The sequence below is a fragment of the Mobula hypostoma genome, chromosome 5 (assembly GCF_963921235.1).
Source record: "Mobula hypostoma chromosome 5, sMobHyp1.1, whole genome shotgun sequence".
Lineage (NCBI taxonomy): Eukaryota > Metazoa > Chordata > Chondrichthyes > Myliobatiformes > Myliobatidae > Mobula > Mobula hypostoma.
In genome coordinates, this window is record NC_086101.1 from 166,106,666 (window position 1) to 166,132,409 (window position 25,744).

The following is a 25,744-nucleotide window of genomic DNA, read 5'->3' on the forward strand; positions in this document are numbered from 1 at the left end:
AGTGTTCCTGTTCCCAGAAAGGCAGCGAAAGTGAATATCTCACCTCTGTATCAAGAGCAACACATGCAATGCTGCACGCTTTCTTTTCATGTCCACGACCATTTCACTCTCCCACTATAGATCACCTCCTGGTAATTCCTTTCTCCCCACCCAATAATTTATTTAGATTTCTTTTTTGCTTAATTGCAAGCAAAGCATTTAGTATTCAACAGGATGTGCAAGGTGTAGTGAAGCAAAGAGCTAAATAACCAGTGGGAGGTCCATTTCCAGGTCTGGTGTTATCCAGAAACATCAGCAGATTACATTAGGTGACAGAACATTTCCAGTACTGTGCGGCTGTTGATCAGTTGTTCCGTTACTTATGTGGATCTTGTAATCATTTTAAGATGGCAAGAAGGCTGCACTTCATGGTATTTTTTAAGCTTGTTCGTCATGAAGGGGTTAATGTACAAGGAGCATTTGATGGTTCAGGGCCTGTACTCACTGGAGTTTAGAAGGACTGGGGGGGGCGGTGGTTCCTCATTGAAGCCTATCAAATATTGAAAGGCCTAGATAGAGTGGACGTGGAGAAGATGTTTCCAGTAGTGTGGGGTCTAGGACCAGAGGACACAACCTCAGAGTAAGAGGTCGTCCCCTTAGAACAGGGAAGAGAAGGAATTTATTTAGCCAGAGGTTGGTGGATCTGAGGAATTCATTGCCACCGACGGCTGTGGAAACCAAGATAATGGGCATATTTAAGGCAAAGGTTGATAGATTCTTGATTAATAAAGGCGTCAAAGGCTACAGGGAGAAGGCAGGAGAATGGGACAGAAAGGGTTACTAAATCAGTCAGGGTAGAATGCAGAGCAAACTTGTTGGCCGATTAGCCTAATTTTGCTCCTATGTCTTATGGTCATAGAAGGGCATCCCTTAGAACAGAGACGAGGAGGAATTTCTTTAGCTAGTCTAGAGGGAGGTGAATCTGTGGATTTCATTACCACAGACCAGGCCAAAACACTGGGTATATTTAAAGTGGAGGTTGATAGGTTCTTGATTAGTGAGGGTGTCAGAAGTTACGGGGGAAGTCAGGAGAATGGGGTTGAGTGGGATAATGAATCAGCGATGAAAGAATGGAGGAGCAGACTCAATGGGCCGATTGGCCTAATTCTGCTCTTCCATTTTATGGCCCTCCCATCACTAACTCCACCTTACCTTTCCTTGTGAAAGACTGTTGAATTTCCTGATATTCATCTTAAATTTGTGCTTAACCAATTTGGTCCTGCACCTCCACCTCTGCATCTGGTTATTTAATTTGTAGTAATTTTCCACACTGATCTTTCTTTACAATTTATCTTGCATCAGCAAGGTCACTGCCAGTTACCTCTCCTTCTAAAATGAAAAGCTGATGATTTTTATCCGCTGCCTTTGACAGAAAGATCAGAATAGGATTGGAGTAGTAAATGAAATTAGCCCTCTCTCCTTCCACAGGTACTGCCCAACCTGTTAAGTAGTCTAGCATTTTCTGCTTTTATTTCAGATTCGCAGCAGTTACATGTTTCTTTGTCTTCAATGACGGTGAAATGCTTTCACTTATGTTTGCTGTATCTTCCTGCAGGGATCAAAAATTTCTTGGACAATTGCCAGAGAGTTCCCAACGTGGACCAGAAGGACAAGGATAACGATGGTGTCGGAAATGCTTGTGACAGCTGTCCTGATGTGATCAACCCTAACCAGGTGTGACGGAGTAGGGTTGTCATTGCCCTGTGCAGAATGCAAGAGGGTTGTATCTATGCCTCAGTTGCTTTTGTCCTTTTTCAACAGTGGGTCCTGCTGAAGATACCTGGGCAAGAAGTTGAGCTGTTTTGTAGATGGTAAAGACTGAAACCTTTGAGTGTCAGTGTTGGAGGGATGTGTTTGTATATCTAGGTTGGTGGCTGGGATACCAGTGAAGCAGACTGCTTTGTCTGGATGTTGTTAAACCTGCTGGAGCTGCATTCATTTGAGCAAACAGAGCTGTGTCCATCTAAGAAACTCTGGACTTGTGTTTTGTAAATAGTGATAAAGCTATTGTGTGTCAGGGGGTGAGTCATTCACCACAGGATAGCCAGGCTCTGACCTGTTCTTGTCGCAGTATTTATATGGCAGGGCCAGCTGAGTTTCTGGTCAATGGTTACCACTCAGCAATGATATCAAAGATGGCTGACAAGTGTTACGTACTGTAATGTTTTAGAAATAAACCAGCAGCAGGAGATTTCACACTGAGTCGGGTTTTAATGTTAAAACCACTATCTTTATTAGTATCTAATTATAATATCGTAACTTAACCAAAGTAAACAAATGTTAACAGTGTTATGTGTATATATGTGTGTAATAAAGCTCCCAAACTAAGTTAAGCTTGGGGAAACAAAGCTTAGAGTCTTGAGATGGTAAAGTAGGAAAGTTCAGTTCATCCACGGAATGAATGATGGGAGAGAGATATTTGTAATCCAGGGTGAAACGTGGAGAGAGGGCAATTACTTCAAATTCCACAGGTTCCACGATGGTAATTAATAAATATCAGTTGTTGGAGATCATCCGTCTAGCCATTCCAAATCCACATACGAATTACCACCAGAGTGATCTGTCACAGAGATGTCGTCTTCAAAGGGGTTACCACATTAACATCCCCAGGAAAGGGTTAACTTCAAGTGGTCCCACAGGACGTTCCTTAATCCAGGGATTCCCTACCTTTTTTGCACCGTGGACCGGTTTAATATTGACAATATTCTTGTGGACCGGGGAGGGGTGGGGAGGGGTTCAAGTTCAACAGTGCGTGACAGGGAACGAGGAAAGGTGCAGCTGACTCATATTGTTTCACATCACCAAATCATATTGTTTCTTCGTGGGCCGGTAGCACATGCTTTGCGGCCCGGTGGTTGGGGACCACTGCCTTAATCCACTCCTATGGATTATACGAAGTGACAGCCACACATTTGATGTGCACTGGATTGATAATCAACCCACCCTTGTGGGTACAGCAGAGTTCCAAATCCCCAGCTTCCACAAGCTGGAGCTGCTACCCTTTTCCAGGGTTTTTTCTGTCCCTCTCTCCCTCCCTCCCTCCCTCCCCTCACTTTGACTGTCTGTGTCCTTGTCTTAAAAGGTAAACAAGCTAGGAGTCAGTCAGTGAACAACATCATAGTCCTGCCTCACTGAAGCGCTCTTTTAGAGTGACAGTCCACAGTAAACAAAACCTGTAGGTTCGTAACACTAGTCTCTCCTGTTGGAGATGGTCATTGACTGATATTTCTGTGGAGCGAATGCTACCTGTCACTTATCAGCCCATGCCTGAATGATGTTCTCCTGCATGGGCTGTTTCATTTAGTGAGAAATTGAGCATCACAACCCCTGACCTTCTGATTGGAAGAAGTTATTGATGAGGTAGCTGAGGATGAGGAGCCTAGGACATTGCCCAGAGGGATTCTTTCAGGGCTCTTTGGTGCCACACATAGTCAAACACTGCCTTAATATAAAGTATGATCACTATCGTCTGCATCTGGAATTCAACCCACTAGTCCATAATTAGACCAAGTATAATGAGCTCCAGAGCTGGATGGTCTTGGTAAAAACCAAATTGGGAGTTGGCAATCATTGGCTCAGCTGGATTTTTCTGAGCACAACACATCTGAGCAATTTTCCAGTTGTCAGATAGATCTGAGTGCATTAAGTGTTCTGGTATACCCAGGTCACCACCTGCTATCAGATGGAATGGCCCTCCAAAGCACACAGCACCCTGACTTGGAAATACTGTGTAGCACTGTTCCTTCATCAACTCTTGGTCACACTCCTGGAACTCCCTCCCTGACAGCCTCTGGGACAGTAGGGGGTGATGGACATCTGAGAAGGAGCACATTACAGGGAATGGAACATCTTAGGAACAACTTTTTCCTCTCCACCATCAGATTTCTGAATGGTCCATGAGAACTACATCTCCCTCTTTTATGCTGTTTAATTTATTTATTTATTGTTTGTAACTTATAGTACTTTTTATGTCTTGCACTGTACTGCTGCCACATAACAACAAATGTCATTACATACCGTATTTCAGTGATAATAAACCTGATTCTGATGGGAATGGTATGAGTGCCTGCATAGCTGGGCCGAGCTTAGAAAAATAGAGGGCTATGGGTAAGCCTAGGTAATTTCTAAGGTAAGGACATGTTCAGGCACAGCTTTGTGGGCCGAAGGGCCTGTATTGAGCTGTAGGTTTTCTATGTTTCTCTGTTTCTAAATTGCCTCCTTTTGTGTAAAGTTAATGTCTCAGGAACTATCATTGCCAACAAATCACAATTAGCTTGCCCCAGAGTAAAACTGTGTTTTAGAAAAAATCTCGTCATATCACTTTATTCAAAGATTTCCTTCTGATGTCATGTTCCAGAAAAGACTCAATCAGTAGGTAGAAATAAAAGGCTTTTTTCTTATTGCTCCAGTTAATTAGCTTCTCAAGTGTTAATCTGCATCATTTTCTGTGGGATGATATACATCATACTGTGAAGACAGAACAGCTGTTTCCCTTTGTAAGTACTGAGGTTTATGGCCTATTTCCTTTCCATTAACACCCACTGTTTTTTCTGTTCACAGTCTGATATTGACAATGATCTTGTTGGAGATTCATGTGACACAAATCAAGACAGGTACTTTTGTTAGTTGTGTGATTGGATGTTTCAGTATGAAACTGAAAAGTACTGCCTTGTCATTATAGTCTAGTAGCTAACATGGCAAACACTTCATATTATACATATTTTTGAGTTATTTAATGGAAGACATTAAATTATTTGTCTTAATATCACTCACGTCCTGAGTTAACAGATAGTCTGTACTAGCAGATTGTAGTTAAATGTTTGCTTCATTACAGTAACCAATGTCTAACATGCAGTCACAGTATTTTAACATAATTGAAAAACATTTATCAATTAAAAATATACTTTAATCCTAAATGTCATTATGAAAACATTAACAAATATTTAAAGAAAAATAAATGCTAAAGTAGTACCATCAGGTAATGATCATTAGAAAATGGAAATTTGTTTGTGTGCATATTGATCCCTTGCTGTAATTTCAGCAGCTGATTGCTGGAATCAATGACTGAAAAGATAACTAACACCCTTCCCCGGGAATTCCACTGATCGTCCGGAAAATTCCCAGGGAAACTTGGGGCCTACACAAGGGCTAAACTGCTCTTGATTTGATTATTGTTTTACCAGCACCTTTATTCTAGATGTATCTGGAAATCATTGAAGGAGTGCAACATGGGTATGCTATTGATATGATGGTAAAGTTCGTGAGATCTGACGTTTCCATTAGGCTGCTGTTAGAACTGGGGGCGCTTGAGTTGCTTTTGAACAATTTTTTTTCAATATTTGTCGTTCGTTCTTGAGGAAATTTTTACACTATGTGTACTGATGGGAGGTACTTCCTCTACATCTGTATATTAGACACTTGTCTGTATGAAAACTGTGCACAGTACAGTCTCAAATTTGTGATCTTGATGCGTAATTTCCATTTTGTGAGGTGGAAAATTACTCCGGTAAATACAGTCAAACATCAATGGGATTGATTCAAAATCCACCTATGCAAGTATTTTCATTGGCCACTCAATGGTCAAAGCACACATGAACCACGAGCGCCTTACAAATTTAAAAACCACAGTGGCAGCAATAACATTTTCCATTCCTCGTGTAGCTTCCTTAAATAATGTGGAAATAATCCAATTTGTTGATAAACTTGGATAAACATTTTAACTGATAGAAACTTTATAACAGGGCGATCTAAAGTACCCATGTGTGTTCCGTGGGTATCCAGTAATGTTATCTGCATTACCTAACAAACCAAGGTTTGCGTAGGCAACGGTTACAAATTCTTTGAATTTGTATAACTGCTTGTGTGTGTATGTGCGTGAGGTTTGAGGCGGGACCTTTAATTTAATTTTAGTATTATAAATGTGATTGATGCTGTTTAGGTGTACAGGATTTGGATTCAGCTTTATTTATCGGAGGTATATCGAAACATGCATTGAAATGCAATGTTTGCTGTAACAACCAGAACAACCTAAGGACGTGCCGGGCAGTCCACAAATATTGCCACACATTGTGGCGCCAACAGAGCGTGCCTGCAGTGGTTGGCGGAACAACATAGAACACAGCAAAACAGATCATACCAAGCAACAACAGCAAAACAAGGGCTATTCTTCCCCCCCTCCCTCCCACCCATGTACATACACAGTCCCCTAACCCCAGGGTAGGCAGTTTTCTTTGGCCTCCAGCGGACACACAGTCTGGATACAGTGTATAACAGCGATATGGTGCACAGCAGCAGTGGGGTAATAGTGTTGAAAATGAAGATTGCATACCTGAAATGATGCTGTGTATCACCGTTTTGTTTTCCTTCGACAGCGATGGAGACGGGCACCAAGACAGCAATGACAACTGCCCCACCATCATTAACAGCTCCCAGCTCGACACAGATAAGGATGGGCTTGGAGATGAGTGTGACGACGATGATGATAATGATGGAATTCCAGATATTCTCCCGCCCGGCCCAGATAATTGTAGGCTGGTAGCCAATCCAGGCCAGGAGGATGATAACTGTGAGTATGAACACTCCGCTCTGCTGAAGTAAAACAGAGAAAGCTACTGCATTTCAAAATGTATGAGCTCTACTTAACCACAGCAAGGCATCCAGATAATGCTATTCATTTTCTCATGGCATCCTGAAGGCTTTGGAACAAAGTTCTAGCGAATAGGACTTTGATTTCAGATTTAATTATACAGTCATAACCAGTTATTTCTGTAGAGGATTGCACTAGAATCCAGCCACTTGAGAATCAAAGAGAGGTACAACATGAAAACAGACCCTTCAGTCAGACTCATCCGTGGCGACCAGTGTGACTATCTGGGCTGGTCCCATTTGTCTCTGTTGGGCCCATACCCCTTGAGACAATACGGTAGCGTAGTGGTTAGTGTAATTCTATGACAGTGTCAGCAACTTGACTTCAATTCCAGCCACTGTCTGTGAGGGGTGTGTACATTCTCCCTCTCCCCATGTGTGTTTCCTCCAGATGCTCCGGTTTCCTCCCATATTCCTAAAACGTATGCACTAGTAGGTGAATTAGTCACGAGGATGTCATTGGTCAGCACACGCTCATTGGGCCAAAACGGCCTGCTACCGACTGTATCTCTTAAATAAAACATCGACGTTCATACCATCAGATGGAATATAAGGTGTTGCTCCTCCATCCTGAATGTGGCCTCATCGCTGCAATGGAGGAGCCCATGGACTGACATATCAGAATGTAATGGGAAGTATAATTGAAATGGGTGGCCACTGGGAGATCCTGTCTTTTCCGGTGGATGGAGCATAGGTGCCCAGCGAAGTGATCTCCCAATCTACATCAGCCTCTCCAATATACAGGAGGCCACACTGGGAGCGCCAGATATAGAAGCTGATCCCCACAGACTCACAGATGAAGTGTTGCCTTACCTGGAAGGACTGTTTGGGGCCTTGAGTGGAAGTGAGGGAGGAGGTGTAGGGGCAGGTATGGCACTTGTTCTGCTTGTAAGTATAAGCACCAAGAGGGAGATCGGGGGGAGGGCAAGTGGGCAAGGGAGTCACATAGGGATTAATCCCTGCAAAAAGTGGGAAGTGTAGGGGAGGGAAAGGTGTGCTTGGTGGCAGAAATGGACCAAGTAAATTTGGGGCAGGGCGGAAGTTAGAGGCAAAGTTGATTAAGTTGACAAGCTCAGTATGGGTGCAGGAAGCAGTCATCAATGTAGTGTAGGAAAAGTTGGGGAGTGATACTGGTGTAGGCTTGGAACATTGACTGTTCCACGTAGCCGACAAAGAAGCAGGCATAGCTGGGAGCCATACGAGTGCCCATGGCGACACCTTGTAGCGATGTGCTACACACAGCCCTAGAATAACCACACGGAGTCGGTGAGTTAGAGTTGCGATGAAAGAGGTTTATTCAAACTTCATGGCCCGCTTTAAAGCCTTCCCGTTCCCGCCCTCCCTGGGCGGGATTACTGTGGGGAATGCATATTCCCAGACCCTTTCTGCGCGCGGGATTTTCCCCCTGCTGGTGAAGATGGCCTGGCGCCCTTTTTGCTGCCGGCCCTCTGCCTGCGCGCGCTGTTTCGTGAGCCGGTTCGTGGGTGCCAGAAAGTGGGTCGCCACATAACCCCCCCCCCAGAACCGGAAATACCTCCCCCAATGTCCACAGTCTGGATCGGCCTCTGTTTGGGAGGTCTGCCCCTGCACCGCGGTGCCTGAGCCTGGACCGGTTGCGTCAAGTCCACATGGGCCGGTTTGAGTCGGTCCACCGTGAAAACCTCCTCTCTCCCCCCAATGTCCAGCACGAACGTGGACCCGTTGTTCCTGATCACCTTAAACAGTCCCTCGTAGGGCCGCTGTAGCGGTGCCCGGTGTCCGCCCCGTCGTACAAAAAGAAACTTACAGTTCTGCAGGTCTTTGGGTACGCAGGTCGGGCTCTGTCCGTGCTGTGAAGTGGGGATGGGGGCCAGGTTACCGAGCCTCTCCCGTAGTCTGTCCAGGACTGCTGTGGGTTCTTCCTCTTGCTCCCTTGGGGCTGGTATGAACTCTCCTGGGACGACCAGGGGCGCGCCGTGCACCAACTCGGCCGACGAGGTGTGTAGATCCTCTTTGGGCGCTGTGCGGATTCCGAGCAGGACCCAGGGAAGTTCGTCCACCCAGTTAGGCCCCTCCAGGCGGGCCATGAGAGCCGATTTCAGGTGACGGTGGAAGCGCTCTACTCGTCCGTTCGACTGTGGGTGGTAGGCAGTTGTGTGGTGTAGCTGTGTTCCTAAAAGTCTGGCCCTAGCCGACCACAGGCTGGAGGTGAACTGGGCGCCCCTGTCGGAGGTAATGTGGGCCGGTACCCCGAAGCGGGCTACCCAGGTTGCGATCAGTGCTTGGGCGCAGGTTTCGGAGGTGGTGTCGCTGAGCGGGACTGCCTCTGGCCATCTGGTGAACCGGTCTATCATAGTTAGGAGGTACCGCGCTCCTCGTGACACTGGCAGGGGCCCCACGATATCCACATGGATGTGGTCGAACCTCTGGCGGGTGGGTTCGAACCGCTGCGGTGGAGCCTTGGTGTGCCGCTGCACCTTGGCCGTTTGGCACTGAGTGCACGTTTTGGCCCATTCACTGACCTGTTTACGCAGCCCATGTCACACGAACCTGTTGGAGACCAGCCGGACGGTTGTCCTGATGGAGGGGTGCGCTAAGTTGTGAATGGATTCGAACACCTGCTGGCGCCAGGTTGCTCGGACAACGGGGCGGGGTTGGCCGGTAGCTACGTCACACAGTAGGGTCCTCTCACCTGGGCCTACGGGGAGGTCTTGGAGCTGCAAACCGGAGACTGCAGTCCTGTAACTGGGGATCTCAGCGTCTGCCTGCTGTGCCTCTGCCAGCGCTGCATAGTCCACCCCCTGGGACAGGGCCTGTATGGTAGGTCTGGAAAGTGCGTCTGCCACGACATTGTTCTTTCCAGAGACATGCCAGATGTCCGTCGTGTACTCGGAGATGTAGGACAGATGTCGCTGCTGGCGGGACGACCAGGGGTCGGACACCTTAGTGAACGCAAAGGTAAGCGGTTTGTGGTCTGTGAACCGTGCGGGTGCCGTAGGTTCGTATTGTGCTGCCATTAGCGGCCCTCAGGGTGGGTCCCGGTTCTCTGTTGCGGGTGTCGTAACTCGTTGGAGGTAAGACGCTGATCTCCGCTCCGGTGTCGACCAAAAAGCGGCGTCCCGACTGCTTGTCCCAGACGTACAGGAGGCTGTCCTGATGGCCAGCCGCCATAGCCATCAGCAGCGGCTGGCCTTGGCGTTTCCCGGGAATTTGCAGGGCGGTCTGCAGCGGCGGGCCTCTGTGCCCCACCGCTGGTGGTAGAAACACCATTGTTCGTTGGGCTCCTCACTCCCGTCGCCGGGTTTTGTAGGCTCTGCTGCCAGGCCTGGTCTGGTCTGTCGTTGGGCACGCAGCTTGGTGATCTGTGCGACGGATGCCCCTCTCTCTTTCCTGGCATTCCACAGCACATCTGCTCGGGCCGCCACCTCCCGGGGTTTGCTGAAATCTGCGTCGGACAGCAGCAGGCATATGTCCTCGGGCAGTTGCTCTAGGAACGCCTGCTCAAACATGAGGCAGGGTTTGTGTCCTTCAGCCAGGGCCAGCATCTCGTTCATTAATGCTGACGGCGGCCTGTCTCCCAAACCATCCAGGTGCATTAAGCGGCGTGCTCGTTCGCGCCGTGAGAGTCCGAAAGTCCTTATGAGCAGGGTTTTGAATGCTGTGTATTTGCCGTCCTCCGGGGGCGACTGTATAAACTCCTTAACTTGTGCAGCAGTCTCCTGGTCGAGTGAGCTCAGCACGTAGTAGTAGCAAGTGGACTCCGAGGTTATCTGCCGAATGTGGAATTGTGCTTCTGCTTGTTTGAACCATAAATGGGGTCGCAGCGTCCAGAAGCTTGGCAGTTTTAACGAAACTGCGTGAACAGATGCAGCGTCAGTCATCTCTGGTCCAAATATCGTTTGGGCCGTCGGGGTCACCAAGTGTAGCGGTGTGCTACACACAGCGCTAGAATAACCACACGGAGTCGGTGAGTTAGAGTTGCGATGAAAGAGATTTATTCAAACTTCGCGGCCCGCTTTAAAGCCTTCCTGTTCCCGCCCTCCCTGGGCGGGATTACTGTGGGGAATGCATATTCCCAGACCCTTCCTGCGCGCGGGATTTTCCCCCTGCTGGTGAAGATGGCCTGGCGCCCTTTTTGCTGCCGGCCCTCTGCCTGCGCACGCTGTTTCGTGAGCCGGTTCGTGGGTGCCAGAAAGTGGGTCGCCACAACCTTTTGTTCAAGGAAGTGGGAGGGGCCGAAGGAGAAATTATCGAGTGTGAGGAACGGTTTTGCCAGATGGAGGAGCGTGGTGGTGGGGAACAGGATGCGTCTGTTGTCTAGAAAGAAGCAGAGAGCTCTAAGGCCCTCCTGATGGGGGATGGTGGTGTATAGGGACTGGACATCCATAGTGAAAATGAGACGATCAGGGCCAGGGAACTTAAACTCATTGAAAAGATCCAGGGCATGTGAAGTGTCATGGCTGTAGGAAGGAAGGAACAGAACAGGGACGGGAGGGATATAAAACACAGTCAAGGTATGCAGAGATAAGTTCGCTGGGGCCAGAACAGGCAGATTTGTGGATAACTCAAGGCCTCCAGTCCTGGCAACATCTTTCCGAATGTTTTCTGCACCTGCTGTAGCTTAATCACATTCTTCTCTACAGTACTGCATTCAGAACTGCACGCTATACTCCAAGTGCAGTCTCACCAACATCTTGTTCAGCTCTAACCTGCCATCCTGGTCTTGTAGTCGGTGCCCCTGTGTTGCATCCTTCACTGGCTACAAATTTATTAATCATGCCATCTGCATTCTCATCCAAATCCTGAATATGAATGGCGAAAGACTAGGGACACAGCGCTGAATCCTGGCACAGGTCTCCAATCTGAAAATGCCCCTCCACCACCACCCTCTGCCTCCTATCTCCAAGTCGATTTTGCATCCACTCGGCCAGCTCACCCTAGGTTCCATGCAATCTAACCCTCCAGACCAGCCTACCACGGAAGGTGTGAGACCAAATTGCACCACAGTTCAGTAAATCTGTATTTTTTAAATAGAAAAACTTAGAGTCAGGTGGGAATATCTCCAAACCCCAACTTGGTTACAGCAACAGCCAAAGCCGTTACATTTTCAGTAAAGCTGCTCTATAGAGCAGGGTCCATATGTTGATGTGGTTTGGTTTGCTAAAGCATTTGAAGGTTGTAGAAGTCTTCACCCTTGACCTTAATTGTCGTCTATCTTTATGCAATAATGATTCTGTTCCTTGGGGCGGCTAATTTAAGTTACCAGCGGCATTTGCCACTATTAAAATAGAAAGCATTTAACTTCAACTGCTGTGTGCAATAAGAAATTGCTTGTGAATGCTGACTTGAGTCAGCCTTACCATAGTTACTTAATTCAGAAGATGCCCAAATCTCACCTCTTTTCTGTGGCTCGTTCTTTTCTCTATAACATGTTCTAATAGTTTCAAGATTCAAGATTGTTTAATGTCATTTCCAGTACACAAATGTAAAGGAGAATAAAATAACTGTTACTCTGGATCTGATGTAGCATAAAAAACCACAATGATAAAGAAACACAATAAATATAAATACATAGGATAGCTTATACACATAGATCGGTTGTATATACATAAGGTGATGCTAGGCACAGGAGTGTCTGTGTATGCGGTGAATCTGACAGGAAATGATAAAGTAGGTGGGGTAAGTGGTGTGGTGGGTCAGTGGGTTGGTGGGTGGAGTAGTTGATCAGCATTACTGTTTCTGAGTCTGGTTGCCCTGGTGTGGATGCCACATAGCCTCTGCCCTGATGGGAATGGGAGATAGTTACTATTTGAACAATTACAAACTGTGAATGTGAATTATCATGCCTTGTGAAAAATCATAAATGTGCAGTTTTCAATGACAAGACTCTTACTTATTTTGTTCAGTTGATGGAGTTGGAGACATTTGTGAAGGTGATTTTGATCACGACACCATCATTGATAGAATAGATGTTTGCCCTGAGAATGCAGAAGTTACCTTAACAGATTTCAGAGCATACCAGACTGTTGTCCTTGATCCGGAAGGGGATGCACAAATTGATCCAAACTGGGTGGTGCTCAACCAGGTGAGAATTAATGTTAATAATGTTATTTAAGTTAAGATTAATTTGATCATAAATGCTGGATAGCTAATGGCATGGCAGCTAATATAAGAGTGTACAAATCTTAAAATAGGAACAATGCCTTCAGCTATCCAGTGCTTATAATCTAGAGTTCTGCCCTTAAACTCCCTGCTCTCTTGCACTGTGGAATTCTCTCCATTAACCTTCCACGTCGGTATCTCTTTTCATTCCTTTTAATAGCTACTTTTTATCTTCATTTCTCCTCATGTGGCTTGCTGTCAAATTTTGTTTGGCAACACCGCTGTGTGGTAGTGTTAATACTGTGATCACTCGGGTTGAGAACGATATTCTCCTAAGGGGCTGTCTTTAGAGTGGATTCCCTTGATGGAGAATGCATGTGCGTGACTTGGTTTAACACAAGGAGAATGATGCATGGGATGCCTTGACGAATCGGGGTCAGAGTTCAGTGCATGGAATGCAAGATGACTGGGGACACTTCTGCTACAGCGTCCCTCCACTTTCCCTGTCATTGTGCTGTGGCCTCGTCTTTCTCCAGCTCCTATCCTTTTATAATCCTTATAGAGTGTTGATGAAATGTTAACCTGGCAGAATTCCTACCTTACACCATCCATATACACCCCGTGGCCACGTTCTTAGGCACAGGAGCAGAACCCAGTGTCGTCTTCTCCTGTTGTAGCCCATTCACTTCAAGGTTCAATGTGTTGTGCGTTCAGAGATGCTCTTCTGCACACCACTGTTGTAACTCGTGGCTATTTCAGTTACTGTCGCCTTCCTGTCAGCTTGAATCAGTCTGACCATTCTCCTCTGACCTCTCTCATTAATAAGTTGTTTTCACCCACAGAAATACTGCTCACTGGCTTTAAAAAAAAAATTCCCTCTATTCTTTGTAAACTCTTGCGATCGTTCATTCCAGGAGGTCAGCAGTTTCTTAAACCACCCTGGTCCGGCACCAACAATCATTCCATGGTCAAAGGCATTTGGATCACATTGCTTCCCCATTCTGATGTTTGGTCTGAACAACAACTGAACCTCTTGACCATGTCTGAGTGCTTTTGTGCATTGAGTTGTTGCCACTTGATTGGCCGGATAGGTATTTTCATTAAGGAGCAAGTGTACCTAATAGTGTCCACTGAGTATATTTGAACATGTTTAAAACGCTGCTGCCCACATACTGACTTGCATTAAATCTCAATTATCCATCCTCCCTGTGCATGGACCAGCAGTGATTTGGCAACAGTGTGATTTAAAAACTTTTGACTTCAAATACTTTTCACCTCTTTGATTCTGCAAGCTTTCTTCAGCTTTAAAACTTTCTCATATCTTTGTGCTCCTCCTTTTCCAGGCTCTGACACATTCCTAATTTTATTGATCCCCCTGTACCTTTGGTCATACTCTGTGTCAAAGCTCTGTATCAAAAGAGAAACTACCAAACCTCAACAAAGTTGTGGTCTGTGGTCCTGTTGTAGCGTGGATGAAATCACCAGACAGAGTCACTGGTAGATACAAAGCAGCTTCTTTATTTGACACAAGGTACAGCAGGCATCATACGGATGGAGACGCTTTCCGTATAAAGGTCTGCTAGCCCAATGTGGGATCGATATTTATATGCTAAACACAAAGGCAATCGCTACTTAAAAAGTTATGGACAATGCTTCCTTTTGAAGCTACATACAAACACCTTCGGATTTCATCTTTTCCTTCCGACGCCAACATGTCTGGGTTGGTATCCACAGCCTTTAGTTAAATCCACAATACATTTATTTGGCATTTTATGTGCTAACATAGAAGACAATTAATATTTACAGTGTATAGATAATACTGTCTTCAAAACTACAGCATCAGATCAAACTACGGCGCCAGAAGCATCTGATATTCACACCTTTTTAGGAAGCGCATTGTTGTGGACTCAATCCACAGTACTTTGTCAAATAGAAGTCTGGTGGCCAAAGCCATTTAAGTTAAACAAATCATCTACCCAACAAAACTCACTCTTAACAGTCCTCTTGGAGGATATGGCCACTATGCTTTGCATCAAAAAGAGAAACTGTATGTAATATCCCACAGGTCAAGCAAATCAAGAAAAACAGTTCATGTTTTGGATCAAAGACCCTTCACCAGAATGGCAAAGAGAGAAAAACATTGTTTTTTTGTTTCTGAGAAGATGGAAGTGGAGGAGGGGGTGGACAGAACAAATAATGTAGTCAGTGCCAAGTTATAGAGGTTATCAGGTTGATTTGGGCAGTGAGGGAAATACTGAACCTGGAACGATGAGGTGATTACGATTAGAGTTTGAGAAAGCAGACAAAGGAACGACATTCAGGGGTCTGTAGAAGATCAAAGTTACTGGTGAACGCTTCTCCCGATGACCCCTTCTCCCGTCTTCAACCCTCCTCTTCTTCATGAATACCCCGCTCTGGTCTTCTGCCCGCTCTGGATCTCTTTATTGCTAACTGCCGACGGGACATCAACCGTCTCGACTTCACCGCATCTTGTTCCCATTCCAACCTCACCCCTTCCGAACGCTCTGCTGTCCACTCCCTCTGCACTAATCCTAACCTTACTATTAAACCCGCCGATAAGGGAGGTGCTGTTGTAGTCTGGCATACTGACCTCTACCTTGCCGAGGCACAGCGACAACTCGCGGATACCTCCTCTTATTTACCCCTCGATCCTGACCCCACTAAGGAGGACCAGGCCAATGTCTCCCACACCATCACCGACTTTATCCGCTCAGGGGATCTCCCATCCACTGCTACCAACCTTATAGTTCCCACACATCGCACTTCCCGTTTCTACCTCCTACCCAAGATCCACAAACCTGCCTGTCCTGGCAGACCTATTGTCTCAGCTTTCTCCTGCCCCACCGAACTCGTTTCTGCATGCGTTCACCAGCAACTTTGATGTGTGTTGCTTGAATTTCCAGCATCTGCAGAATTCCTGTTGTCTGTAGAAGATGCTCAGCAGGTCAAGTTGTGCTGATAGACAGAGGGGGAATGAGCCAATGTGACTACAGAAGAAATACCTGTCATCCCACACAGGCAGCAGAAACAAGTGACCTATTGCAACGCTGGGTGTGGAAAGCTACAATGGTCCCAGAGAGAAGAAAGGACAGTGGTCCTCAAGCAGACTTTGGGCATCCTTATAGCAGTGCAGGAGCCATGAGCTAGAATATTAAAATGGCAGGTGATGGGGAGTTCTGAGAGACCCTGCAAATAAAAATGAGTGCTTTGTCAAGTAGTCAACCAATTTGCCTTTTGTCTCTCCAACGCAGAGGAGACCACACTGTGATCACAGAATGCAATGGATATGAGGTCATGCAAACTTCTCTTGGAAGGACTCTTTGGTCCTCATATGGAAAGAAATAAATGTTCAGATCTTACAGCTCTTGATGTTGCATGGAAAAGTGCTATTGGAAGGAACATGGGTGGTAGGGATGAAGAAATGACCGTGGAGCCACTTATGGGAAAAAAAAGGGGCTGGTTGTGGAACCTCGGCGAATCTGGTGGATGCTGTGTTGAATGCACAGGTTGGTGGGGTGGAAGCTGTGGACCAGGGAAACTTTACCTTTGCTCTTCCAAAAATGAGGAGAAGAGGAGGACATGAGCTAAGATATGAGAAATAGATTTAGTTGAGGGATTTGTCAGTTCTGGTAGAGGGAAGTCCAACATTGAAGAAGGAAGACCTTTCAGAGGCACCCCGTGTAAAGTTGTGTCATTAAGACAACTACAATGGAGACCGTAGAATGGAATAGGTTGCTTACAGGAAGCAGGGTGGGAGGAAGTATTGTTGAGATAGCTGTAGGAGTCTATATGCCTGTAATGAAGGTTTGTTACCTATCCAACCCCTGAAATGAGATAGATGAGATCCAGAAGGGGAAGGTAAAGCATGCTTTGTCATTTCCTTTTGTAAGATAACATCTTTCCAGACAAGGGAACTCTGCTTTTCAGGTGAGACAATCTCAGGTCCTAGGGCCTCCTCCACAGTGGCTGTAGGAGTTGATCTTGTAATGCAGGAAGTGGCTCAGACAGCTCTGGACACCTCTCTTCTCTAACAGTTGACTCCGCTCTCCTCAGCTGATCGAAGTGTCGTCTCTAGATGACATCAGACACAATTTCCATTGCATAGGAGAGTGGTCCAGTTCTGTCTTTAATCTTTCCACATCCTCACTTTTGATCGCCCCTGTAGTACCTTGCCAGGACTGCTTCTCCAGGAGTGAAACATTGAACCTCCTTGTTCGAGGAGCCCTCAGTTTTCCTCAGCTGTTTGTCCTGCATACTCCTTCTGAGTTTGCATTTGAGGAGATCCAAGCGTGAGCACAAGGGACAACCCAGGAACAGCGCAGCTGGTGAGTTGTCGGTTGTGGAGTGTGCTGCATCGCGATATGCAATGAGGAAATTGGCGAGCTTCTGATTCAGTGTCAGTGTACTGTGTTCTGCTGACATTGCTCGCAGTCTGCACTTTAGTTTCAGGACAACATTTTCCACCAGGCTACTTGTAACTGAGTGGTACAGTGCAGATGTAATATGTCTTATTCCATTCATTTTCAGGAATGACTGAATCTGTTCCGCAAGAAACTGTGGTCCATTGTCATTACCTAAGTGTTCTGGAGTAGCTGTCCTTGAGAATAGGCTTCTCAACACATCAGCACTGTATGAGGCTGTAATGGAGGCTATTGACAACATTTCTGGCCACCTTGTAGCTGCATCCACTACTACACAGAAATTTGTACCCATGAATGGTCCAGCAAGATGCACATGAATCTTCTGCCAGAGCAATATGAGCTATTCCCAGCGATGGAGAGGTGTTGCTCTTGGCATCTTCTGCATGTGTTGACATCCCAAACAGTGCATGGTAAGCAGGTCGATTTGCTGATCTATCCCAGGTCACCAGACAAAGCTTCAAGCCAATTCTATCATTTTGACTATATCTACATGACCAGCATGTAGCTTCACCAACACTTCAGCTCTCAGCCTGGATGGAACAACAACTCTCAATCCCCACATAAGGCAACCCTGAATTTCTGCTGCGCAATCCAGCCATTTTGAGTTGCGATGTAGACCTGACACAGTCTGGTGCGTTTTCTGGTTTCTCTTTGGATCATCTCAACTGTAATAGGGAGACTTCCAATTTGCATTTGGGAGAAAACATCAAGAGAAGTGTCCATTTTTGTAAACATTTCAGGTATTTCCTTTTCCAAGGGTAAACAGAACAGTCCATCAGCATTTTCATGATTAATTGTCCTCTTGAGTCCAATCTTGTTATTGTGTCCTCCAAGAAACAGGGCCCATCTCTGCATTCGAGCTGCTGCTGTTAGTGGAACACCCTTCTGTGGATTGAGAATGGAAACCAATGGTTGATGATCTGTGATGAGGGTAAAATCTCTCCTATACAGTACAGGTTGAAATGTTTTACATCCCAAACCAAACTCAAGACCTCTCTGTCAGTTTGTATGTAATTATTCTCTGCAGCAGTAAGGGAACGTAATGCAAAGACTATGAGGTGTTTACTTCCATCACTCGTAATATGTGACATGACTGCACCTATACCATAAGGTGAGATATCACTAGCAAACTTCACTGGACAATGTGGATCATAATGTGTGAGTACAGTGTCTGATGTCACCATTTCCTTTACCTTTTGGAAAGCCACTTCACATTGCTTTGTCCACTGACATTTCTTCCCAATCTGTAGTAATGAGTTCAAGGGTGGAGCACGTTAGCTAGGTTTGGCAGGAGCCTGTTAGAGTAATTGACAAATCCTAAAAAGGACCACAACTGTAATATGTCCTTTGGCCTTGGGCATCCACCACTGCTTGAATTTTCTCTGCACACTTGTGTAAACCTTGTGCGTGAATGGTGTGACCACAGTAAGTAATGTCTTGAAATTTTGGAGATGTTCCTTGTCGTTCTCAGCAGTAACAATGATGTCATCCAGGTAACATTGAGTGCCTGGGCAGCCTCGCAGCACCTGGTCCATAACTTCCTGCCAGAGTGCAGGTGCAGATGCTACTCCAAAAAGAAAAAGCGTATTATAGCGATTAAGCCGTTTGTGAGCGTCAATAGCAAGAAACATCTTGGACTCTTCTTCCATCTCCATCTGTGGGTAGGCATCAGCTACGTCCACTTTGCTGAAATGTTTCTCTCCAGAAAGATTTGCAAAAATATCCTTGGAAAGAATAGTATAAGAAACTGGACAGGCTTTGTAAAACCTGGGTGTGGCATTTTCATTTAACATTATTTTACCTTTGAAATGTTTGAGTTTTCCAAAGTCATCCGTGAACATCCTGCCTGACATGCTCTTTGAATGTGTCCTACTTTGTTGTGTTTTCTGCAAGTTTTCTCTTTAAACCTGCATTGGCCTGGTGTGTGTGTGAACCCTGCCACAACAGTACCACAATTTGTTCAGCCGGGCAGGTCTCTGTTTAGATTTTGCAATCTTGTTCATGATCACTTTCATTCCTGACTGCAACTCAGTTGTGTCTCTTGCTACTGTTTCCATTGGTACAGCAATTTCAACTACTATTTTAAACATAGTTATGTTTCAATATGAGAGCTGCTTTTGAGTGCTTTCTTGTAAGATTCCACAGGCTAAATGATCTCTCAGGGTATCATTAAGCGCATTACTAAACTGACGCTGCTGAACAAGCTCTTCAATTCAGCCATGTAAGCTGAAATGGACAGCCCTTCCTTTTGATTCTGCTTATGAAACCTAAAGTGTTCTGCAGTCAATAGTGGTTTCAGTTCTAAATGTTCTTGCATTATGTTCATGATATCAGCAAAGCTCATTTAGGCTGGTTTGGTTGGAGAAGTTAAACTTCTAAACAAACTGTATTTTTTTCCACCTATTGCACTCAGTTACACTGGAACTCATTTTTCATTGGCTATTTTATTTGCTTCAAAATACTTCTCAATTCGCTCAGTATACATCATCCAGTTATCTGTTATTCAATCAAATGCATCTATCTTTCCGAAGTAGCCAGCCATTTCTGCTTTTGTAAATTTATTATTATTGTCACACGGTACTCCCTTTTTATGAACATGTGAATTTTGTCCATTTTCTGCCTTTTTTTTAAACACGAACCTCTCTTTCCCCTTCTGAAGAAACACGTGGTATGCTTTTTCTTTTAAACTTGAACATCTTGCTCCCCTTCCAAAGAAAAATTACTGCTTTAAAAAAAAATGGAATATCTCACTGTGCTTCAACAGGTAAGTGGTCATCTTGGGTTCATTTTAAAACGTCCTTGTCTCCATTGTTATGTTTTGTAACTCCAGAAACTACTTGAAAGAAATCTATGGGAGCTGCTCAACTGGTCTACTTACTTTTTCTTTTAGTGAGATGCTCAGACATGACGTTGTGGCATAATAACATATACCATTGACGTACTTCTTACATGTAACCTATACGTAAACAACAAAGAATCAAACAATATATTTGCAATATTACTCATATTACTGAAATTTTAAATACACTACAATTTCTTCCCTAAACCTCTTTAATTCTTGACTCTCCTTTCATTGGTAGATTAAAATTGACCCTCTGATTAAGCCTTTGAGGATTTCAAAGGTTCCATTTAATATCAGAGAATGTATACAACCTGAGATTTTTCTCATTTATGGATCAACATAGCTTGTTATATTGTCATTCTTGTAATATTGTTTTATATTAAAGGTACTCTATAGGATGTTGTTATCTTCCATAACCAACTGATTCATTTCAGGGAATGGAAATTGTGCAGACAATGAACAGCGATCCTGGCCTGGCAGTTGGTACGTAAAATCACACAATGCATTCAATGTCCTTATGTAATACATAATAACTATCAGCAGGTCAAAAGAAAAAAGGCACAGTGAAGCCAAAGAGATAATTAGAACATTACAGTTGCTTGCAACTTAACATATAGATTTATCATGTAGATTGATTCCAACGTTGATGCTGTAAAACTTCTCAGCAGATTTACCCTTATCACACTTTGACTATCTGTTCTTCATGATCCTTTGTCCTTAAACCTTCTCTCTAGTGTGCACCAGAGACTGCTTTCAGTCTGACTGGTTCCAAGATTTATAGCTGTTAGTTCAAACTCCTCCATGGCCATTGGTTCCAGTCAGTCCTTTGAATCACTCATGAACCCCTTCCCCTCCACAATCAACTCATATCTGGACACAAGTGTAGGTGTACTCCAGTTTGATTCTACAGTGTCCACCATAGGATCTCAGCTTTCACAGAGACACATGGGACTGCAGATGCTGGAATCTGGAGCAATAAATATTCTGCTGGAGGAACTCAGTGGGGCGGGAAGCATTTGTGAGGGTGAAGAAATTGTCAATGCTTCGGGTCAAAACCCCTGCATTAGGATTTGCATCCTGATGCAGGGTTTCAACCCAAAATGTCATCAATCTCCCCCACCCTCCCCCCCCCCACCTCCACCGCACTGACGCTGCTCACCCTGCTGAGTTCTTTCTTGACTTTCAGAATGGGCTCCTTCTTCCTTTCCTTGTCATTGTGATGGGAGTTTTCATTCCCTACTCTGCCACTACATCCAAATTCGCTTTGTCTTCATGCCTGTGCATATGTTGACAGTTACTTCTTACCTGACTGTGTCACTTCTCTGTTCTATATTCCTCTTGGGACCTTTTAACCACCTCACAATCTGCCAACTCTCTCCCAGTATCAGCTCCTGGCACATTCATTACTTCCCTATCTGGGAACTCCTCAGTTAATGGTAGGTGTCCATGGTATAAAAAAAATGATGACAGCCTTGGCTCCAGAAGGAGACTAGTCTGACAGGATACTTCAGCAACACACATCAAAGTTGCTGGTGAACGCAACAGACCAGGCAGCATCTCTAGGAAGAGGTAGAGTCGACGTTTCAGGCCGAGACCCTTTGTCAGGACCCGTTCATTTCAGGATATTTCAGTATCCCCGCAGAACAAAGATTGACCTATTCAAATTTTCTTCGCCATTATTCAAGGTGCTTTCAGTGTTTATTGGGCCTGTTTCAGTAATTCATTCCCTACACCTTTCTGCAACGTACTTCAATTCCTTCCTTTAAAACAACCTCTGTCGCCAATTTTTTAATCACTCTTCCTAATAACTTGTAAATGACAAAAAAATAGAAATGCTTCAACATGCTTTGTCAAACTATTTTTATCAAGTGCCGAGGCATCAGTTAAACAACACTCATAAGAGCACATCCTATAATTACTTCATAAATTTCTGAAGTTCCCTTCAGTTGAAGAAGAAATTACAAAAGAATCAATCGTACATGTAAGATGGTCACCAATAAATTCAGTAAGAAATTGAGATAAAACCTCTTGCCTCAGAGAACAGATGAAATAAGAAACCAATTGTGCGGAAATACTGACTGCAGATTATCTTGTAAATGACAACAAACCAGAATTATTTACTTTAGTGCAATGCCTTTACTTGTGATTGAGAGTCATAGAAAGATACAGCAGGGAAACTGGTTCTTAGGTCTACATAGTCCATGCTGACCGTTAGCAGCCCATTTATATTAATCCTACAATAATCCCATTTTTATTCTCCCCACAATCTCATCAACTCTCCCTCATTAGCGGCATTTTACCTAGCCACCCACACATCTTTGGGATAAGGGAGGAAGCTCACTCGGTCACAGGGGATACATACAGAGCTCCACATAGACAGGGTTGAACCTGGGTCTCTGGTACTGTGGGGCAGTGGCTATACTAGATGTGCCACTATGCCAGTAATCACAATCAGTGATGCCAAGATACACTTCCTTTCCTCTGTAGCCCACCTTGCCATGTGCTAAAGCTTGCATACTGTATATTCACGACCTTTCCTGGGGACAATTCCAATGGGATTGGACTCCCAGTGAATGAACAGTTCACTCCCCTGACTGCAGTTTTGTCTGGAGGTCCACCTGCCAACATTTGCTGGTCACCCTCCCTAGCTGCAAAATCTCTGCAGCTGACTGTAATCTCTCTCCTGACAGAAACAGCTTTGTTGCTGAGTGTAATAAAATCGTGGAGCATTACAACGCAGAAACAGAACCTTCAGCCCATCTAGTCTGTGCTGACCTGATCTTCAGCCTAGCCCCATCTACCTGCACCCAGACCATGTTCCCTTCCAAACTTAAATGTTAGAATTGGACCCACTTCCAATGGAAGCTCCACACTCACACCACCCTGAGTAAAATGTTCCCCCGCAGATTCCCTTCAAACATTTCACCTTTACCCTTAAGCTATGACCTCTATTTGTAGTTTCACCTGACCCAAGGTGAAAAAAGTATACATGTACCTTTTCTATACCCCTGATAATTTTGTATGCCTTGGTAAGATCTCCCCTCATTCTGCACCGTGGGGAATTAAGTACTAACCTATTTAACTTTTCCCTGTAACTTAATCCTCAAGTCCCAGCAACATGGTTGTAAATTTTTTCTGCAGTCTGTCAAGCTTATTGCTATCTTGCCTGTAAAGGTAGCTGCAGGATAATTGTCCTGTCCGACTGTAGTAACTGCTCTGACTGTAGCACCAACCTGACTGCAACAACTCTTACAGAAGTAGCCCCTGGCCCCCATTTAGATAACAGTCTGCACTATTGTCCCTTTTACCAAAATGTGTTATCATACATCTCCCAACACTGTATTGCATCCGCCACTTTTTTGCCCAATTCTTCTCATTTTAAGTCCTGCTGAACTCGCATTACTTCCTCAGCATTACCTGCCCCTCCACCTATCTTTACCACAAAGCCATCATTTCCATTATCTAAATCATTGGGAAACAATGTAAAAAGTAGCGGTCCAATACCGGTTGAGGGTGAAAGGTGAAACGTTTAAGAGGAACATAAGGGGGGTCTTCTTCTTTCCGAGGATGGTGAGAGTGTGGAGGAGCGAGCTGCCAGCAGAAGTGGTGAATGCAGGTTTGATTGAAACGTTTAAGAGAAGTTTGGATAAGTACATGGATAGGACAGGTATGGAGAGCTATAGTACAGGTGCAGGTTGATGGGGCGAGACAGAATAATAGTTCAGCATAGACTAGATGGGCAGAAGGACCTCTGTGCTGTAGTGGTCTATGACTCTATGGTGGCTTCACTTTGTAGCCCACATTCCTGGAATGAATAAAAGAAGGTGCGTGTGAGAGAAGGACATAGATGGATGTGTTGATTGGGTGAATGAGATAAAGTAGTGCTTTCCTGGTGTATATGATGAATAAACTCTTCTCGGGCTTCCTGCTGGGCACGGGTATCGATTATAACTTGATTGAAGATGGCAGATTTGTCATCAAAACATCAGTTATAATCGATAAACAACAGGAAACCTGCAGATGCTGGAAATTCAGGCAACACACATAAAAGTTGCTGGTGAACGCAGAAGGCCAGGCAGCATCTCCAGGAAGAGGCACAGTCGACGTTTCAGGCCGAGACCCTTCGTCAGGACTAACTGAAGGAAGAGTGAGTAAGAGATTTGAAAGTTGGAGGGGGAGAGGGAGATCCAAAATGATAGGAGAAGACAGGAGGGGGAGGGATGGAGCCAAGAGCTGGACAGGTGATTGGCAAAAGGGATACGAGAGGATCATAGGACAGGAGGTCCGGGAAGAAAGACAAGGGAGGGGGGAACCCAGAGGATGGGCAAAGGGTATAGTCAGAGGGACAGAGGGAGAAAAAGAAGAGTGAGAGAAAGAATGTGTGTATAAAAATAAATAACAGATGGGGTACAAGGGGGAGGTGGGGCATTAGCGGAAGTTAGGGAAGTCGATATTTATGCCATCAGGTTGGAGGCTACCCAGACGGAATATGAGGTGTTGTTCCTCCAAACTGAGTGTGGCTTCATCTTGACAGTAGAGGAGGCCGTGGATAGACATGTCAGAATGGGAATGGGATGTGAAATTAAAATGTGTGGCCACTGGGTTATAATCAATACTCAGTTAATTATAACTGAGTTATAATCGATACTCGTGTCCAGCTGGAAGCCCGAGAAGTGTTTATTCATCAAAGTAGAAGGAAGTTCAACCACACCAGGAGGCCTTGCTGTGCCACAAATAGAGTGGAAACTGCCTAGTTTTATATCTGCTTCATTTCAGCGTTAAATTTAAAAGCATTTCTATTGACAGTTGTTCGGAAAGAAAAGATGGTCAGCGGACTGACAGCTGAATCTTATCACCTGACAGGCTATACTGCTTTTAATGGAGTTGATTTTGAGGGCACGTTCCACGTCAACACCATGACCGATGACGACTACGCTGGATTCATCTTTGGATATCAGGACAGCTCCAGCTTCTACGTGGTGATGTGGAAACAGACCGAGCAGACGTACTGGCAAGCTACCCCATTCCGTGCTGTGGCTGAGCCAGGGATCCAGCTCAAGGTACATGGGCCACCAACGTCTATGGACTGGCTTTTTCCAGGGAGATGTGCATGGTTTAGATTGAGTGAAGAAAGGAATCAACATTCCTCTCTTCACTCCCCACCACCACATCCCCAGTTCGATGAATCCCTCATCCTGCCCATCTCCAATTTCCCCTTCCTCATCAATCAGTATTCCCAAAATTAAATACTGTACCATTGCTAGCTAGAAATTCAACTGCTGAACCTAACTCTGAAATTCTCTTCCTAAACATCTCCCTCGCTCCCTTTCCCTTCAAAATATTTCTTAAAACCTACCACTTTGACCAGTCTTTTTGTCATCTGCTGCAATATCTACTTGTATTAGTCATGGAACCCTCTCATCGGAGCTCGTTAGCTAACTTTGCTAACGGCCACGTGACTCAGCGGTGAGAAGACCACCTTTCATACACAATATATCTTGAATCAGTATGATTTGGGGTTCAACCAAACAGGAGTGCCGGGATGTTCCGATTAAAGAAGCCTCGATTTGAGCAAATGCTGTGTAAATACTGCCCATACACAGTTATCGGTAGACCAGAAATGACAGATCATACACTAGCAAAAAATGATAAAGGAAGTATATTTACCAAATTTTCAACTTTATCGAACAGTTAC

At 45.0% G+C, this 25,744-nt stretch overlaps 1 protein-coding gene across 1 annotated transcript in view; it reads left to right on the plus strand.

The window, feature by feature from the left end:
• Positions 1-25,744, plus strand: part of thbs4a (thrombospondin 4a) — a 146,975-nt gene that overhangs the window by 100,756 nt on the left and 20,475 nt on the right. Inside the window, exons 14-19 of the mRNA XM_063049334.1 lie at positions 1,595-1,713; positions 4,600-4,652; positions 6,411-6,604; positions 12,570-12,748; positions 20,484-20,532; positions 24,913-25,109. Coding sequence (XP_062905404.1) covers positions 1,595-1,713; positions 4,600-4,652; positions 6,411-6,604; positions 12,570-12,748; positions 20,484-20,532; positions 24,913-25,109 — 791 coding nt within the window. The remainder of the gene's footprint in view (positions 1-1,594; positions 1,714-4,599; positions 4,653-6,410; positions 6,605-12,569; positions 12,749-20,483; positions 20,533-24,912; positions 25,110-25,744) is intronic.